The sequence below is a fragment of the Gymnoscopelus braueri genome (genome assembly GCF_963280865.1).
Source record: "Gymnoscopelus braueri genome assembly, chromosome: 19".
NCBI lineage: Eukaryota > Metazoa > Chordata > Actinopteri > Myctophiformes > Myctophidae > Gymnoscopelus > Gymnoscopelus braueri.
Window position 1 is genome coordinate 27,781,148 of NC_137621.1, and position 18,767 is coordinate 27,799,914.

The 18,767-nt window shown below is 42.0% G+C and overlaps 1 protein-coding gene across 1 annotated transcript in view; it reads right to left on the reverse strand.

The window, feature by feature from the left end:
• The window catches only part of nrd1a (nardilysin a (N-arginine dibasic convertase)), a 25,723-nt gene extending 7,782 nt beyond the window's left edge, over positions 1 to 17,941 (reverse strand). The window contains exons 1-23 of the mRNA XM_080414004.1: positions 17,903 to 17,941; positions 16,663 to 16,854; positions 15,893 to 16,127; positions 15,328 to 15,409; positions 14,725 to 14,878; positions 12,975 to 13,048; positions 11,682 to 11,777; positions 11,364 to 11,486; positions 10,533 to 10,590; positions 9,981 to 10,054; positions 9,640 to 9,709; positions 9,419 to 9,496; positions 8,211 to 8,331; positions 7,959 to 8,017; positions 6,633 to 6,687; positions 6,123 to 6,227; positions 5,672 to 5,795; positions 2,786 to 2,872; positions 2,417 to 2,536; positions 1,983 to 2,034; positions 1,404 to 1,554; positions 1,118 to 1,245; positions 450 to 612 (exon numbers count right to left, since the gene is read on the reverse strand). Coding sequence (XP_080270130.1) covers positions 450 to 612; positions 1,118 to 1,245; positions 1,404 to 1,554; positions 1,983 to 2,034; positions 2,417 to 2,536; positions 2,786 to 2,872; positions 5,672 to 5,795; positions 6,123 to 6,227; positions 6,633 to 6,687; positions 7,959 to 8,017; positions 8,211 to 8,331; positions 9,419 to 9,496; positions 9,640 to 9,709; positions 9,981 to 10,054; positions 10,533 to 10,590; positions 11,364 to 11,486; positions 11,682 to 11,777; positions 12,975 to 13,048; positions 14,725 to 14,878; positions 15,328 to 15,409; positions 15,893 to 16,127; positions 16,663 to 16,835 — 2,382 coding nt within the window. The 5' untranslated portion in view covers positions 16,836 to 16,854; positions 17,903 to 17,941. The remainder of the gene's footprint in view (positions 1 to 449; positions 613 to 1,117; positions 1,246 to 1,403; positions 1,555 to 1,982; positions 2,035 to 2,416; positions 2,537 to 2,785; positions 2,873 to 5,671; positions 5,796 to 6,122; positions 6,228 to 6,632; positions 6,688 to 7,958; positions 8,018 to 8,210; positions 8,332 to 9,418; positions 9,497 to 9,639; positions 9,710 to 9,980; positions 10,055 to 10,532; positions 10,591 to 11,363; positions 11,487 to 11,681; positions 11,778 to 12,974; positions 13,049 to 14,724; positions 14,879 to 15,327; positions 15,410 to 15,892; positions 16,128 to 16,662; positions 16,855 to 17,902) is intronic.
• Positions 17,942 to 18,767: the final 826 nt, after the last annotated feature.

The window sequence follows — 18,767 nt, forward strand, 5'->3', positions numbered from 1 at the left end:
GAGAGAGAGAGAAGGATGAGGTAGTTTGAAACAGGAAAGGCAAAGAGACAGGTAAAGGGAAACCATAATAATGTATGATTACATAAACTCATTCATAGATAATACAATTCTAACGGTACCATCTAAACACCGATTTGTTCACTGATTAACTGATGCAATCATTCACCCATTCATTCAGTCATATTCAGACCTGCCAACCGTGGGATTTTCTGTTGAGTACCATTATATGTGCGGGATGAAAACCAAAAAAAACAAAATGGCTGCTCGCGGTTGGAATGTTATTGTCCCAGTGATACACGGATCCCTCCGACTATCGATGGGGACTTTTTTTTTTTTACACAACGTGGCTTCCACAGCGTTTCAAAGATCGTTGATTTAAGGTAATTACGCTGGCATGGGGATAAAAAGCGATGTTTAATAAGCGGGTAATGTGTTAACTAAGCACTCACAGTGCCGGTGACGTTGCCTTGCACCAGTCCCTCAGCATACAGCTGGGCCTTGAAAACCTTGCTGAAGTCCATCAGTTCTTCTACAGTCAGCCCGGCTGTCAGAACCTGGTACTTCTCCACCATGGACCAGCGAGAGTGTTCCAAGATCAGTAGACGCACGTCCCTGAATGGGGGGTAGGGGGGGGGGGAAGAGAGAGAGAGAGAAAGAGAGAGAGAGAGACAGACAGACAGAGAGACAGAGAGAGAGAGAGACAGACAGACAGACTTATAGAGCACCAAAGTCTGACGTAATGTACACATCTTACCTGGGTCACGTTCTTTTACCCCCCATTCCGAGTTTCCATGTGTTCCAAAAATAAACAAATGAGCTCTGCACTTTCACCCATATGGATATGAAGCATCAACTGACGGTGAGAAAACTATAACGTTATCGCCGCCGAATTAATAAAACTTCGCCAGAAACGGACTGTTTCAGAATTCTAAGATGTTATTTTCCAAAAGGAAAAACTTCCATGACCCAGGGAATGAGCAAGTGACTTCAGGACTTCGGTACTCTATTGCAGAAAGACGAATGGCATTGTTTACATTTGGCGCACAACAAAAGGTCAATGCTTGTAAAAAACAAAAACATAAAAAACAAAAAAACACAAGAAAACAAGACGACTTACTTGCCAAGCTTCTCAGGTTTAATGAGGATGTTGAAGTAGGTTTTCTTCATCTGCTCTGAGAACATGCTAAAGACATCAGGGGAGGCCGAGAACTCTGCCAGGTAGTTGACTATCAGGTGTAGCAGCAACTAGAACGCACAGGGAGGGAGTCAGACAGAGATGGATGGAGATTAAGATATGTGTGTGTGTGTGTGTGTGTGTGTGTGTGTGTGTGTGTGTGTGTGTGTGTGTGTGTGTGTGTGTGTGTGTGTGTGTGTGTGTGTGTGTGTGTGTGTGTTTCACTCACAGGCAGTTTGTGGTTGAATCCTTTAACCTTGACGACCAGGCCGTGCTCCCCAGCCACCAGTTTATACTCTAGCTGGGCCACATCGGCCTCGTAGGCTGGCTCAGCCAGGTTATGACCCAGGATGTTTACCATAAGGTCAAATAACACCACACTAGGAGACAATAGAGGAGGAGAGGTGAGGAGAGAGAAGGGAGAGTGGAGAGATGGAGTGAGGATGGAGTGACAGTGGGTGTCGGGAGGGTGTGGGAGGAGGGGGATGAGAGAGGGAGCAAGGGATGTTAAAAGAAAGAGGAAGCAAAAAGGAAACAGGACAGAGACAGAACAGTGGGCCAGCAAGGTCAGGACAAAACGAGGGAGGTCAGAAGAGGAGGAATGGGGAATGAAAGAGGGAGGAATGAGAGATGCAGGGACAGAGAAAGAAGATTGAAGGATTAAAGAATAATGACGCAGAGAGGTAAAGGCCAGGAGTGAGGGATGACAAACAGAAAAGAAGATATTGAGCATTTCAATGAGTAAATGAAACGCTGTAGCACTCTCTAGGGGCCGAATGTGAGATGGTCAGAGTCAGTCTGTACTCACTTCCTGGCAGATTTCTGGATTACAGGCGAGATGAGATGAAATCTGACATAGGCTACGGCAGGAAGACAAGAACACAGGAAACACAAGTCGGGTCAAGATACGTCGCCATCTTAGGTGCAACTTATGTGTATACAAATACATGTGTATTTGACAAGCACAGACACAGCTACATGAAGCGTGATCTACACTTTGATGCACAATGGTGTCAGTAGCCAATCTAAGACATAATTGTGCAACAAAGTATAGATTAAGCCTGATTTACATTAGTTGCACGCCAGTGTCATGCACCGATAATAGCCGATCTACAAGCTCACAATGCGCCACAGCTGTAGATTGTTGGTGCGCGGCACGACACACAACCAAGTACAACTTTTAATAAAAATGCAGACATGGACATTATGCAGGAGAGAAGACACACACAGAAACACTCCTACCCTTAGGGATCTTGAACTTGGTGTCCTTCTTGTACCAGAGGCAGCCCCTGTCGCTGTTGGCTATTCTGACCGGAAACTCTGTGTCTGGGTAGTCAGAGGGCTTCAGAGTGAAGTCAGTAGCTGCACACACACACACACACACACACACACACACACACACGTTACTATAGTTACCTTAAACTAAAAGCCTGATTTATACTTAGTTGCGCAGTCCAACCAAGTAAAAAAGGCTTACAAATCAAGTGTGAAAAAAACATTTTGACAATTTGGTCAAAATCTTCCACACAATAAGCATGAGGTGCATATGTTTATTGAGACTGGGATGTCTACATGACAGTGACTTCAATTAACTCTTGCACCCCTCCTCACCAATGAACTTGTTCTCTGCAGGGAGGTGCAGCTCACTGCTAGGCTCCATGCTTGCTGTCCACTTCTCCCTCCATTGCTGTTGGATTTCTGTTGTGTTTAGGGGAAGGAGGATGATTAGTGTAATAATAATAATACTAATGAATTGCATTTTTATGGCGCTTTTCTAAGTACTCAAACTTACTCAAAGCGCTTTACAATGGTTCATTCATTCATACAGGGGTGGGACATTGGGAGGTGGAGCGGCGAACAGTCGACGCCAGCGTCCCCACTTTTCCCACATTCACACACCAATGGTGGCAAGCTAGCGCCGACCGAATCATTGGAGGCAATGTAGGGTTCAGTGTCTTGCCCAAGGACACTTCGACATGTGGACAGAAGGAGCAGGGATTCGAACCGCCGACCCAGGGATCATTGGACAACCTGCTCTACCTCCTGAGCCACAGCCGCCCTACAGTGAACACCAGGGTTTTTTATAGTTAACTTAAACTAAGACTAAAACTAAAATCAAGGAAAATACAAAACTAAAATGGAACAATACAAAACTAATAAACTAAAACGAATTCAAACTCATTAGAATTGCATGTAAAATCATCTTCGTTTTAGTTCTTCCACAATTATATCTGATCATGTCATGCATGATTCTTTCAATCCTGCTTTTTACAGCGTCTATAAATCAAGGCTTTTCTCATATTACCCAAACAAAAACTAAGAACTAAATTAAGACTTGTCAATTCCTAAAACTAGTTTTATGATTGTAAACTAACAAACTGAAATTTCAATAAAACACCAAACTGAGAAAAGAAAACTAAAACTTTTATTTCAAAACTAACAATTGGTGCACACAACACTGTTTCTACTGCTAGGTACAGTTTTAGGTAGAGGAGGTGGAGCAGATGTGTGGAAATGTAAATACATAACTATTTAAATACATTATGTAATTGTTTATTTAAATTCATCCACTTGACACACTATTTATTTCCATTTTCTCAAATAAATCTACAGGAATATCCAATCAATAAAGTCATTATTGAGAATGCTCCGTTATCTGAATTTCAGTATAAATTTAGTAGGGTACATGTGGAACGGTTTTGATTGACAGGGAACTGTTCCCAGCTCTGAATTGATTTCACACTTGAGTTGGTACAACCGTTCAAATACTCAAATGGTCCAAATGCTTTCTTCTTCAGATGCTATTTTGGGACATTCAAATATTTCAAGTTTTTGCATCTCATTTACATTTTACATGTCGATGCTCTTTATGTCGTTCTTACCACATTTTCTGCGGCAGGCTGAAAAACCCTCTGCCTCACCCCTAGCCAGGGTACCATTCCTACTGTCCCTCAACGAAGGCAAATACAGCGTTCATATAACCACTTAAGCCCTATTTTATAGTTTGTGGAACAATGGGGTCACGTGGTGAAAATAGCCAATCTACCAGATTGCAATGTGTTGCATCATGGCGTGTTGTGAGCTTGTTACGATCTGCCATTTTTACAATTTTCACTCAAAAAAGGGACACCAGGTTGAAGTGGGTAAATGAGTGTTAATAAAGACGGACCGTTACAGGTACATTTTTACACTCAGGTAAATTAACACTCCGCCGTGTACCCTGAACTTCCTTCTCATTGACTATTTAGAGAGATGCTTGTAATCGTATTTCAATTGCTCTCTTCGCACGGAACTTACTTGAACACTTGCCCTGTTGATTGACAATATGTTCTCTGGATAAGATTGAGTCTAACAAAAATGTACATACATTTTCATAACACCAACATATCACAAGTAAACCATTAGTGAGGGGCGAGGGCTGCAGGGTTCAGATTACATTATGCTACAAGATATTCCTGTGGTGGCCCTAGAATGATCAAACAGAGAGGCGTTAGATAAGGACACTAAGGGCAGTGGAGGAATGCTCGAAAGTGGTTTCACCCACTTCTGATGGTTGTCTGGGTTATAGGATGAAAGCTATCAGTGTAAAAAGAGCAAAATACTATTCACTGAGTATCTACACAGGGGAAAGAGCTGTCAACAACACACACACACAGTTTATCACAACACCCTTGGAAAACAGATTTATTGCACTTTTTCAGTTGCTCTCGGGAAGTAATACGTCATTGAACAAAGCCCTCAGCAGCAATACAATTGGTTTCCCTTACCAAGTTCTCTCAACGACGTGCGTGCACACTGCACACACACACACACACACACACACACACACTACACTCACACAGAAAATCACAAAATCTTGCAGCCACATGATGACTCCGGCTGCCTGAAGTTGCACAATAAAAAATGTGAACCTGAGCTAAAAGTCTTGCATTTTTATTTTGCACAGCTGCTATTTCCATTTATCTGCTGGTTTTTCTTTACAAAGTATTTATTTACTGCAGTTGAGCAGCCACCGTCAAGGAGGCAATCAGGGGAAGCACACCTGCTCTGCATCTCGACGATAAACAGAATCTCTGAGTCTGAGAGCACAAAGTCTGCCCACAAACACTTTAACCAACTTGTCGCACAGTGGCAACACCCAACACATGCACTCCAACATCCTCTAGTCTCGACAGACATAATTTCACCTACCGCCTCATACACACACACCACACTCAATCTTAAATACTGTACACACACACAGACTCATGTCACAGTTTGACCTACTTTAAAACACAGTCCAAAACACTCTTGACCCTGAGAAACACAGACATAATTTCACCTACTGCCTCATACACACACCATAATCAATCCCCCACACACACACACACACACACACACACACACACACACACACACACACATTTCAGTTTAAAACACATCCCAACACCCTCTAGAGTTGACCCTGAGACAAGACCCTGAGACATACACACTATTTCAACCACACAAACCACTCACCCTCCACACTGTAGTTTGTGCCAAACCATTTCTCTCGAAGGGGACATTGGCCCTCGTGTTCTGGTGACAGCAACATCAGATTGGCTTTCTCTGGAGTGAGAAGTGAAACAGCTGCACTGATCACCTACACACAAAACACACACGCACACGCCAAACTCATTGGATGATTATCCTGCAGAAATGTTTTTCACAAATGTATTACATTTTCCCCATCCCGAGTACTGTATGAGTCAAAGAGGCACAGTAACTTTTGTGCACATAGGAAAACATGTCTTTATCAAAGATAGAAGAATTTCATAGGATAACATGTGATTATGCTTAGCTTTCACGTCAATACTTTTTCTGAAGTCGGTGTAGGTGGTTGAAAAGAAGTATATACTGTAAATCCTGATTCATTTCTATAGTCCTGGCTCTAATCTAACCATATGGTAACCAGCTCTGTCCTACTGACCTCTGGTTTGAACTCGAACATCAACTGATCTCCTGTCAGGAAGTCTTCTTTAGGGAACAGCTGCATGTTCTCACAGATGTCCTCCACATATTCTATAGGGTCAGTCTGACAGGGAACACACACACACACACACACACACACACACCAAAATAATTAATACCACTGTGGTGTCTGACATATAGATTAGGGGTGTGTGCCGATATATCGTCCCGCGATATATCGCGATACGTTTTTGTGACGATATGTATCGTTTTGGCGTAAAAAACAAACAAACGTATTATTGCAACTTTGTGTTGCAATAATAATAATGCAAAAACAGAAGTATTTGTTTGCATTTGCTTTTTTTCCCCCCCATATATTTGCATAAGCTTTCCCCCCCCCCCATATATTTTCATAATAAAAAAGTATATCGTATCGATATCGTGAGCCCAATATCGTGTATCGTATCGTGAAATTAGTGTATCGGCACACCCATAATATAGATCAAGTAACATGTGGAGGGATGCTTACCTGCTCCTGATAGTGGAACTCATTGGCTTCAATCTTCTGTATCTCCTCATATATTCTAGATAGAAAGGCAGACGTCATAATAAAGTAGGAAATATTTAGACATTGGAACTACATCTGCCTCCTGTCGTGTATTTTTGTGTGAGCGTGTACTGTGCTATACGTGTGTGTTCCTGATATGGACACTCACATTTTGGGACAGATTGATTGGGATTGCATGTCTAATTGGGGACAAAATTGGTGTTCCCAATTTGATTCTTACTGCAGTTAGGTTAGATTAAAGGTAGGGTAAGTGATTTTCTTTGGTTAAAATAAGTGTTAAATAGCTCTATATTCTGATAGTACTCATTGCTATAGAGTGTTTGTTCAGTAAAAGGAGTCTCCTCGTCTCTCCAGCTCTTTATAAAACAGAAAATGCATTTTCGTTTCAGTTTCATTTCCAATTTTATCCAATCAAACAGGATAGAGAACTCAATCAGGATATAGATTAAACAAGTGAAATTGGAAGTGATGACACTAAGAAATGAGCAGGCAAAATTGGAACTGGAACACTATAAAAATGAAGCTTAAAAATGGGTACTTTCTCCTGATTGGCTGAGATTTTGACACCTACCGGAAAATGTATTTTCTGTTTATTAAAGAGCTGGAGAGACGGGGAGACTCCTGTTACTGAACAAACACTCTATAGCAATGATTACTATCAGAATATAGTGCTTTAACCTTTTAACAAAATACTTTTTGTTTTAACCCAAAAATATCACTTACCCTACCTTTAACGGTGAAGCTACACCAGGTCTGGCTCAGAACCCTCTCTGTCCCAGATCTGATTGTGTATTATTATTTACCCATCCTAATCACTGCAGGCAGCTACACTGGTTGTGCTTGAAGCAACGTGATGGATTTCAAACCAAGACTGCAACTAAACACTTTATTTAGGCACTGCTTGTATTTTTGCAAGACCAGGCACAAAGTACATTCTTACTCAGCCATATAAGTACTTAGAATTCATTGAATCCACATTTCAATGGTCTACGTCACATGCAAACCTTTATATAACTTAATGCTAGTACTACCTTCTTTTCTAGTTCTAGTCCTATAGGTTAGGATTACGCATGTGTACGTTAGGGTTAAGACTCAGCAGATTGGTTATGGCTAATGCCTGATTTGCCGTATACTCCATCGTACAACGAAAGTAGCCAAGCTTGTAGATGTGCAATTTCTCAGTATGTTGTACGACTAGTATAAATTAAGTATTAGGGTAAGGGGATACAGAGTGAATGTAAGTCAATGCGAAATTTCAAACCAATTTGTGTGTTTCATCATCAGTACCTTTGCTGTGGGCCCAGTGTCTGCAGCATCCTCAGGTACTGGAACACAAGGTGGGCCACCTGTGGGGGGAAACACATGCACACATACGACGTGATCAGCAGGTACTCAATTATGTAAATCAGTGGTTCTCAGAGTGGGGTATGATGACCCCTTCCCCCCCCCCCACACACACTTTAGAAAATTAAGAGCAGAAAAATTAATTACGCTGAGGAAAAAATGTGCATCAGGCTACACAATTCATGTTTCCTCTACCTGGTAGAAGTTCTGAAAGCCCTCGTCGGTGAGGGTGATGGAGATGGAGAAGATGGAGTAGGTGGTGTTCTGGTCGAAGCCAGTCTCACTGTTCCCTCCAAACAGAGCGAGAGCCCAGCACCTACACACACACACACACACACACACACACACACACACACACAAACGGTAAAGAAAAGAATAATAATGGTCCGCTTTCAATGCAGACACTCATCCATTGAAATGTGACCACTTTGTTTTGTACTCGTGTCCTCATGAAAAGTGGCCACTCAACCGCTTCTGCAGTTTGATAGAAGAGTATTACTGAGACAGTGTGCACTCAAATTTCACTGCGTTGTCGTTCACAATGCACCATCCAAAAACGGCACACCGTAAGCCAGAACACTCTATCAAGTCTCCCGAGCGGTGTTGCTAGGTTACAGTGCTGCTGACATGCGGCAGAGAAGTGGCTGTGGCTCTATCTGATGGGCCATGGGTACCGTAGGCCAGTGGTTCTCAAAGCGTGGTCCGGGGACCCCCAGGGGTCCTTGAGGGGGTTCCAGGGGGTCACCAGCTAAATGTGTTGATACAGCATCACAATCATTTTAACCCCTTTATCCATATGATATTTTATACGTTGGCTATTCAAAGATAACGGACCTACAAGCTCACCGCGCGAGCTTGTACATCTGCTTTTTTTTTTAAAGACATAATAATCTTCATAGTATTGGAACATTTTGAATATTTCTAAACACAAATCTTCTCTTCTGGGGGTCCCTGGCAAATTTTCAGATGGGGGTCCGTGGCCAAATACATATCAATTTGGGGGTCGTTGACATGAAAAGGTTTGAGAACCACTGCCATAGGCTGACACAGACAGACAGACAGACAGACAGACAGACAGACAGACAGACAGACAGACAGACAGACAGACAGACAGACAGACAGACAGACAGACAGAGAGAGAGAGAGAGAGAGAGACTGAGTGACTTCACCACTTCACTACCTGGCGCTGCTGAGATGGACCTTGTAAATACACATGGAGAGACATGAACACACATATCACGTTGTCAAGTGGACTTGCGGGGGAATAACATGTGGTTTGAGAATGGGACACTCTGGGCTTATCAAAGCTTTGCGCATAACCAGAGAGAGATGGAGTCCTTTTAAATGGATTTTGGAGAGCCCTTAGGTAATAAAAATGAGTGGATAGAGTTGAGGACACTCACTTCTTCCTGAGCGTTGAGAGGATGCTGCCTGTGCCCTCGTGACCAATCAGCCATGAGATATAATGGAGAGGCTTCACTCTGGAAAGAGAGTGAACGATTTGATGTAATTTTCGGAACTTACAGTAATTTAAAGAGCAAAGTGTATTATTTTATACTGTTTTTTTTTTTTACATTGGTGTAAATTCTGGCATCTGTATTGTGGCTAATACTACGTGCCTAACCTGTAGTATGCCTCCTGAGGGGGGAGGGCCCAGGTGATGGTCAACGCATGAACCTTTCTCACTGGAACCACTGAAAAATACGGCATAGAGAGAGAGAGAAAGAAGGGAAAATTGTTGTGTGAGCCATGACTTAACCCCTATATACTGCACTTCCTCGTACAACAAATAATAGTCACATCGCAACGTGTTGTGAACTTGTAGCTCATAGAATATTTCCCCCTATAATGACATGCCCAAAATAGAGATGCGCGGGTTAATGCATTTAAACAAGGTGTACATATAATAGCAATTTCAATTTTACACAAGAAGTGAAAGAGAAGGTCAAACACACAGGTCAGTACCTCTGTACAGTTTGTTAAAGGCCAACGTGTCAAATGGATCCGGTAGGTGAGAGAATTCCGGCTTGGGCTCGTTACTGTAACCACAAAACAGCAAGAGATACAGTAACCAGTTCTGACGATGGTGAGTCAATAATAGATAACAAAGACAAAATTCATCATGGGAATTTGAGTTTGATGAGCAAACAGAATAGGGAATTAAACTGCAGCAGCAGAAAGCTGAAACGATTCATGTACAGTACAAGCATTTAGGATGACAGGATGTTAAAGTATCATTCTAAAATGAAATGGCAACCCCCTACAGCATACTCTTACAGATTGAGTGTGGGTATTAGTCGTACATTTTGTGGGTTGCCATTTAAAACAAATACAGACTTAAATGTTTCATGCATCTACATTTTCATAGAGAAACCATTTATGCCCCAAGGAAGTTGTTTAACAATGCATAAATGACAGAGGAATATTTGACAAATCTCGAGGCAGATTCAAACTCATTCTACATCACATAAGACCACCTCAGAACATTGACTGAGAACACTGTGAGGTAGAACTCACTTGTTGGGCACCTTACTGAAGATCTCTCGCACCCATTCCTCCAGAGTGTCCAGTTTATCTAAATGGTAGCAGAAGTTAAGATGTTAAGTATGTGTAGGTGATACAGTACTTGAGAATTTGCTCATTCAATGGATTGAACAGTCACTAGATGTCTGTTGTGTACTGTACAGTATGTTGCTTCGCACTATGAAGCATATTTCTGAGGATAGTTTAAGGAGGGAGAAACTAGAGCTGTGTCTACAGTTTGCCCAGGGCGGTCAGGCTATTTCAGAGAAATTAAAAACCTATTTGTACTCAATAAACTATTGGTAAAATGCCCCATGCAGACAAGAGATGGATTTCAACATAATCAATTTCCACCGATGTTCTTTCATCACCCAGCATATGGTCTCCCCAATGAAAAACCAATCCCTAATTACAAACAAATTTTACACTTGCGTGCATGGTAATAAATGGATCATAAAAATGGTGGTGCATTACAATGGACAGTGTGTGTTAGCAATACAATGGCTTTGTCATTCATTGGTGAGGAGTTAGACCCTATCTGTAATTTCCTTACATGAGTGCTCTGTGTAGAGTAAATGTTGCTGTTTGCACTTCCCTGAGATAGTAATCTTCATGATTTGTCAGGGATTGGTACTTTGGGGTTGATTAAAATCAGGTTAATCGTTGGTTAAGCATTTGTTTGGAACTCTGAGAGTGTATGTAACCAAATAGATGTTTACACGTTAACGCTGAGAATGTGTATGAATGCATCCATCCATCTTACAGTACTTAAACAATTAGTGCCTGGACTGTATGATAAATGGATCTGGGATAGATTGCTCTGACCTTTGGACTGCACAGCTAGCGTCATATAATGGGCAGAGTAGTGTCTCTTCCAGAAGGCACGGAGACGCTTGTACACATTGATGTTCTTCTTCTTTGGCTCTTGCTTCAGCGTCTGGGCATTTCCTGATGATGTTAAAGAGGGAGTCAAAGAGGGCGGTCATAAAAAAAGACTGTTAACAGCTGGAGAGAAACCAGCAAGAGAGCATCTTGGTTTCAGTCTCAGCGGTCCCATTTGTACCTGCTGAACATACTCCAAGATACACGCTGGGAAGACTCTGAGACTATTACTTGTCCTGGTGGAAATGTTTACTCACTCACCCCAGCAGAATTTACCCATAGGGTGTCCAGGTTTGGCCAGACTGCCAAACAGCATCTCCTTCCTGTGGGAGTCTGATGGCTTAGCCAGCTGGTACTCTGAAAGAGAGGAAGAGAGAGAGAGAGAGAGAGAGAGAGAGAGAGAGGGAGAGAGAGAGAGAGAGAGAGAGAGGAACAGTGTAAAGTGAGATACTGTAGCTGGAGATGGGAGTGTAGACAAGCTAGGTGATTGTTTTTTTTTTATTTTATATAAATGCAATTTCTGCTTTATTTGAGAGCATGTTGCATGACATGCTACCACTTGCATGTGAAAGACCCAACACAAATACATAGCATATCGTCTCTGTCAGGAGGAAACCTTATATGCCCACAATTGTAATTTTTCAGGAAATGGAAAAAATAACCTGTTCCAATGGATCCAATGTAGCCATTTTAGTCACAAGCTCTTGTCAATACTTCATTGGTTATTTAACCAAAGAAAAGTATTGAGACAGTGACGATGAGACAGTGAGAGCTTGTAGATTGTCTATTTTCGCAAATTTCGCACCAGATTGATGTACAACAATGTAGGGCATTTGATTTACAAAAAATATAAAATATTGAAAATATAACATTGAAATATGGAAATACAAGGTTTCTGCCCGACAGCAACGATATAACACCTTAGCACGTCAAGCAAAAAGAAGAAAACCTTAAAGCTGCACTATGTAACTTTTCTCTTCAACCCCGGATTTGAACCCGATTTCCTGCGCAAATCCCGATTTTCTTATTACCATTGGGCTAATAGAGCATGCCTGCTTGCTCAGGGGATAAATTGAAACTTGACCATCAGATAAAAAATTGTGTCAGATCCTGTGTCTAGGTGAGACATGACCTTTGACACGATCTAAATGTCTCAATAGAAGAGCAGGGAGACAAAATACAACCATCACAATTGTAAGTAAAATATAAAGTTATATTGTATTAACATACTATACAGATTGGACAACATTTAATTGTATTTATTATAAAAAGTTACATAATGCAGCTTTAACTACAAAAAAAAGAAAAAGTATCAATGACCTGGAAAGCCTATACGTTGTTATAACTTTAAAACCGGGAAAGCATCTGTGTCATTTCAGATGTTTTTTTTCAGAAAACAGGTTACGATTTAGAAGGCATTTTTTAAATCAACCTCAGGTCTAAATGGGTTAAGGCCTTACAAGGCTCCAAATGATACCTGACAAGGAGAAGCAATGAGCAAGAGGCACAAACAGTATTTAACCCCCCCTCCATTACCCCCCAGACTAGCCTCACCGCTGTCCACTGCCTCCACTTCCCTATCGATGGCGTCTCTGATCATCAGGGGGCAGATGAAGAACTGGGCCCATCTGCGTAGGAGGGTACAGCAGGGTGGCCATAATCAGGGACCACACCAGACAGGCAAAACAACAGGTCAGATGGGTACAAATACACAATCGGAATCAGACCACCCACCCACACACACACACGCAGCTTGGAGTGGAAGACAGTCTATGCAATCTGTATGTGTCTATGTCTCACTGTTCCCATCTAACCCTGACCTAGTTTTTCACAGGCAATCTTGATGTGACTGGTACTCTGTGTGATTGGTATCAAGTTCGATGAGGTCTTCACGGGTCCAGGATGACAGACCCCAAACCCTAATGATTAGTTTAGAGATCTGATTGGTTCTGACATTTTTTTAATGGGTCCATTAAATTCATTCTTTCCGAGAAGGCAAGAACCGACTGACATTTTTTTTAAAATGACGGATCAGAACCCTAATTGGACCTGTGAAATGTGTTCAGAGATGCGATTTGTTCATAGATATTATAGAACTGAACCCGACTGTCGGGTATTATATGGACCTGACAAACCTAAAAATGTCTGTAGCTATTAAGAATCAGTAGATGCCAGTGATAAGACTACTCCAAAATGGAATCTAGAAGCTACGTAACAGCCTACAATAAGAGATAATGAATTCAATCTGCATGCTCTCATCTCGCTAAAGAAGGAATCCATGATCGTACACCTATGATATGCTCTCTCAAGCTCCCAGCCTGGCACACATGAGGGCACACCCTTATTTTGCGCTGCAGATCCTAGGTCAGCCTAATCATCACACAGCTTACTTCATGCTTTTTTTTCTCCTGATCAGCACTGATAGTCAGGAGATATTAAAAAGATCTTGGAATAAATTCCTTACCAAAAGAAATCTTCACCAATGTGTTTGTAAAGGTGTCTAGTAACACATCTCACAAAGACTGAAATGCAGTTTCCCTAGGAGAATTTGGGACAGCTCCTGAAAGTTGGGGTACCCACCATCTCCTTGGGCTAAAAACGGCCATAGCCATCCTTTTCCAGGTATACTTTTTGTGTAAAAAGCCCATTGAGATTGGGCCATTTTTAGCCCATGCTTGCAATGGATTCAGAATCATAAAAACACCCTAGTTTGACCACTCACATGCTACTTAAAACAGAATTACATTTAGATTTTTTCCCCCGCATAAGGTTATGGTGGGTACCCCAACTTTCAGCAGCTGTCAAAAATTCCCCTAGGGAAACTGCATTTCAGTCTTTGTGAGATGTGTTACTAGACACTTTTACAAACACATTGGTGAAGTTTTTTTTTGGTAAGGAATTTATTCCAAGATTGGATTTTTTTCTGCTAATATCCCCTGACTATGAGTATGGGTCTTCTCGGATCCACTCGGGTATTACACATAATGATAAACAGATCCAGGACCCAAGGTAACAGGATCTGAATCGACCCAGACACAATTGACTATAATAAAACACAGACCCAAATCCATACTGGTCTTGGTATTTCTCGTTTGGGTGGACCTGTAAAAATCTCTAGTGTATTGTCACAAATGCTTAGATAGGGTTCACTGACAACTGAAAAATGGGCAAGGTTGGTTGAAGGCATACCCCACTAAATGTGTTTTTCCCCTCCTCCGTCAACTTTCCGTTGAGTTTCTATGCATAACCCTACACCATACTTGTTCCCGACTACTTTTAAAAGAGCTCTCTATTCCTTCCTTACCTGTCCAGAGACTCTCTGAAGTGCTTTCTCGGTATGTCAAACTGGAAGATAGTCCTCTCACAGTCTGTGGAGGCGTTGTCACTCCCACCATGCTTCTTCAGGAAGGCATCGAATCCATTCTCTGATGGGTACTTCTCACTACCCATGAACACCACTGGGAGAGAAAAAGCGAAAGAAGAGAGCGATGGATCAAGGTTTTCTCAAGTCTTGGGGAATTAAAGGACCACTTCACCCAGATGGCACAAATTCTGTCGACTCGCTCTGTGTCTCAGAGGACTGTGGACAGTTCAGAAACCTTTCTACCAGCGACATCAACAATATTTCAACCTTTTTTTGTTGTTGTATTAACGCAAGTACAATGACTTCTATTTCAGGAAGAGAAAAGCTATAGTTTCCATTAGCTTGGAATCTCCATCAATGATGTCATTCGTAGGCAGGTATCAGAACTGTCAACAGCCCATCCCTGAGACGCAGGTTGAGTAGATGGAAACGGTGCCATCTTATAATGAGCATTAGTGAGGACCAATGATATGAAGATCAGGTTGAAAATGGGTGACGTGCTTCTTTAAGATTCACATGTCACTGGTTAAGTGTGCTACTCACTGTGTTCAAGGAAGTGGGCAAGGCCCGGGAGGTCACTGGGGTCACTGAAGCTGCCCACTCCTACACATAATGCTGCTGCAGACTGACAAACAGACCATTTTTTTGGTTAACCACACTATACTTAGTAAACTGGACTTGAGTTACAAAGGGATAAGTACAGCGTACTTATCTCTTTGTCAAAAATTGCAAATCTACAAGCTAAAACTTGATGCGCTCTATTCCCCCATAACACCAAATCTGTTTCCCAGAAACAGCAGATCTACAAGCCAACAACACGTCGGGTTGCAACGCATTGTTAGCCTGTAGACCTGCTATTTATTGTTCCCCAGAATAAGGACGCTAGGGTTCAGGAGAATCAGGACCAGTGGTTAAACATCAGATCAATAATTTTTGGTCTGTATACATAAAGACCCTAGAGCTCAGGTCACACATGATTGAGTAAAAACTAAAAGAGAGACTGTCCAATCTGGTCTCATGCCAACATTCCCATTTCAAGACACTTAAGACATATGGACCAGAACCTGAAAATCGATGGACCTACAAATTGAGGTTTTATCAGAGGTACCTGTTTTTCTGAACTCCCTTTCTTCCTTTTCCCCTCGTTCTCTGGGTCATCGTCCTCAAAATCGCTATCCTTCTCATTGTCCTCTTCCTCAGACTCGTCCTCTGTTCCCTCCCCGGAGTCGCCATCCTCCTCTTCCTCGCCATCCTCCTCTCCTTCTGAATCCTCATCTCCTGCCGCCGGACCACTGTAGTCGGAGATGAGAAGAGCTCTCAGCCCGTTCTCCAGTTCAATGTACCTGGAACGTTACAAAATCTAAGGTTAAATAAAACATTTCAAATTGTAGCTGCCGTTCTGTAACTTCAGAAACTAGGACAAACAAAAGTGATGCACATGGCATATGACCCCCTTGCAGTGTCTGGGTAGCTCCGTTTCTAATTATGCACATGTATTAGACAAACCCTGGAGGGTGCCTCGCCAGTGATGCAACAGTGTGTGCTTTCAGATGATGCAACTGCCATTCTAACAATTTCACAATAGTGTCCTCAATCTGTTATAAAAATGATCATCATGAGATTTTTTTTGTTTCAGGCAAGTATGGATGGTTGAGTTCAACTGGCTAACACTGTACTGGAAGAATATGTGCCACCAAAGCATCCCTATTCTGGGGGAAACGTTCGCCAAAAACAACAGATCTACCTGTACATCTACAAGCTCGTAATGTATTGTGAGCTTGTAGATTAGTCTATTTTTGGAGAAGAAATTGACATTGTTGCCGTTCATGGATTTGAAATAAGCATATATAGGGTTTAAGTGGTTATGGTGTTTCTTACCTGTATTGTTTGGGGTCACTGGGTGACTTGACGACGTTGCTGTCCCCAGCGTTGTCCTCTCCTCCTGCTGCTTCTTGGGCCTCCTCCAGGGCCATGGGTTCTGTGTCGTCTGAGCCACTTACTTGCACAGAGGCCGCAGCAGCAGAACCAGACGCTAGAGAGTTTCTCTGCATCCTCAGCAGAGACGAGGCACTGCGGGGTGACAGCAATGCACGGCCATAAACAACAGGACAGCTAGCTGTCACCGGTAATAAACGTCCCAGAGCCGCGACACACGTCCGTGTCGCCCTAAACAGAGCTATGGTTGGTGATGATGACGTTGACACCTAAATGTGTCAACAAACATACCTATAGACCAGGGGTCTTCCAACAGGGGGTCCTCAGAGATACTACAGGGGGTCACCAAGTTTTTACATTAACCACTTGAACCCTAGCATCCCTATTCTGAGGAGAACTTTAGCCAAAAATAGCAGATCTACAAGCGCTCATTTTCGACAAAGAGGTTTGGTGTAGAGGGAAAAAAGAGCAGACCAAGTACAGAGTGAAAGGTCAAGTTTACTTAGTATTGACAGTTTAGGTGGTTAAATGTCTGAAAACACACATTTAACATGAATCCAATATTTAGTGGGGGGTCCCTGCTTCATCTCTCTCTCAGCTAAGGGGTCCTTGGCCTGAAAAAACGTCCCCTGCTATAGACAGTTGTTGTGACCAGAGCCAACCTATACTTCCTTTTGCCTCCCTACAGAGGAGTTGTATAAAATGTTATATCATTTAGATCATGGATTGTCATAACGGTCACTGACCACAATGACAGACACGTCTAGGATGACAATGCGTCTATTCATACAGGGGCTGTCTGGTGGTTTCGCCCTATTCACAGCTCTGTGTCTGCATGTCAGCTAAAATGTACCCCAACCAAACCTGCGGGCTTTATCTTTATTATCTCCATGGGACGACAACACATCTAGTACCACAATACAGACGAAGGATCAGTATTATTGACAACCTATGTTATGGATACAGCACCACAAAAAATGTAGATCTTTGCTACAGCACCGCTACTGTAGCATAAAAGGATGCTAGGTGCTGCTAACGGATATCCAAAGCTGTCAACATGCGATATCATTAAAGCTAACGTTGGTCTGTGTCTTAATTCGCTGTGGCGTTTATTTCAAGGGCACAGCTAGAGAAGTTTAATAGTTTTAATTCTAGTTGGTCAAACCAGTACAAGCATCCATACCTTCCTTCTTCTTGATGGTTGTAACCGGAGGGGCCTTGACTTAGTGGTAGGATGACCACATGCCAAGAAGGGGTGCTGTGATTCGCCGAGAAATGGCAACTGTTCAACATAGCAGGTCGCGATTGGTCAGAGCGGCAAAAGGAACGCCCATAGGGCGTGGTTTATGTTGGTCCACATGTGTGAAGAACTGAACTGTGGTGGTTGTTTATTTAACATGTTTAGTTTAGAATACCGAACAGGCAGCAATTTTAGTTGCGAACGATCAGAACAATCCGTGAGTGGTGGAGTCCGGAAATCAAAATGTGCTTGAAGTACCAAAAGTAGAAAGTACTCACTATCCAGAATGTCCCATTTCACAAGTTTTCATATATAATGTATAAAAATCTTTTGAAAATAGCAGATCTACATTACAAGCTCACATTTTTGCTCGCATGCGGCCATGCATTGTGAGCGTGTAGATCGGCTATTTTCAAATGGCAGAAATGGCTGAAGTAGTTATACTGAATGTTTTGTAATAATAATCAAAATCTACAAAGTAATACTAACTAATGTTTTCAAATAATTATAGTGGAGTAAAGGTAGTACAATATTTGCCTCGTAGTGGAGTAGAAGTAAAAGTACTGAAAATTGGAAATACTCCAGTAAAGTGAAAATACCTCAACATTTTACTTAAGTACAGTAGGCCTACTTAAACATCTATGTATTTATTATTGTGCACAGGCTGCTAGCTAGATGAATGCGCCATGATGATACAGTCATGTCGATATAGAATTAAATACAATGTTGTACAAATATTCGTGGTTCCCAAACTTTTTAGCTTAACATCCAAAAGACAAATTAGACATTGGCCTGGCCATTGTTCTCG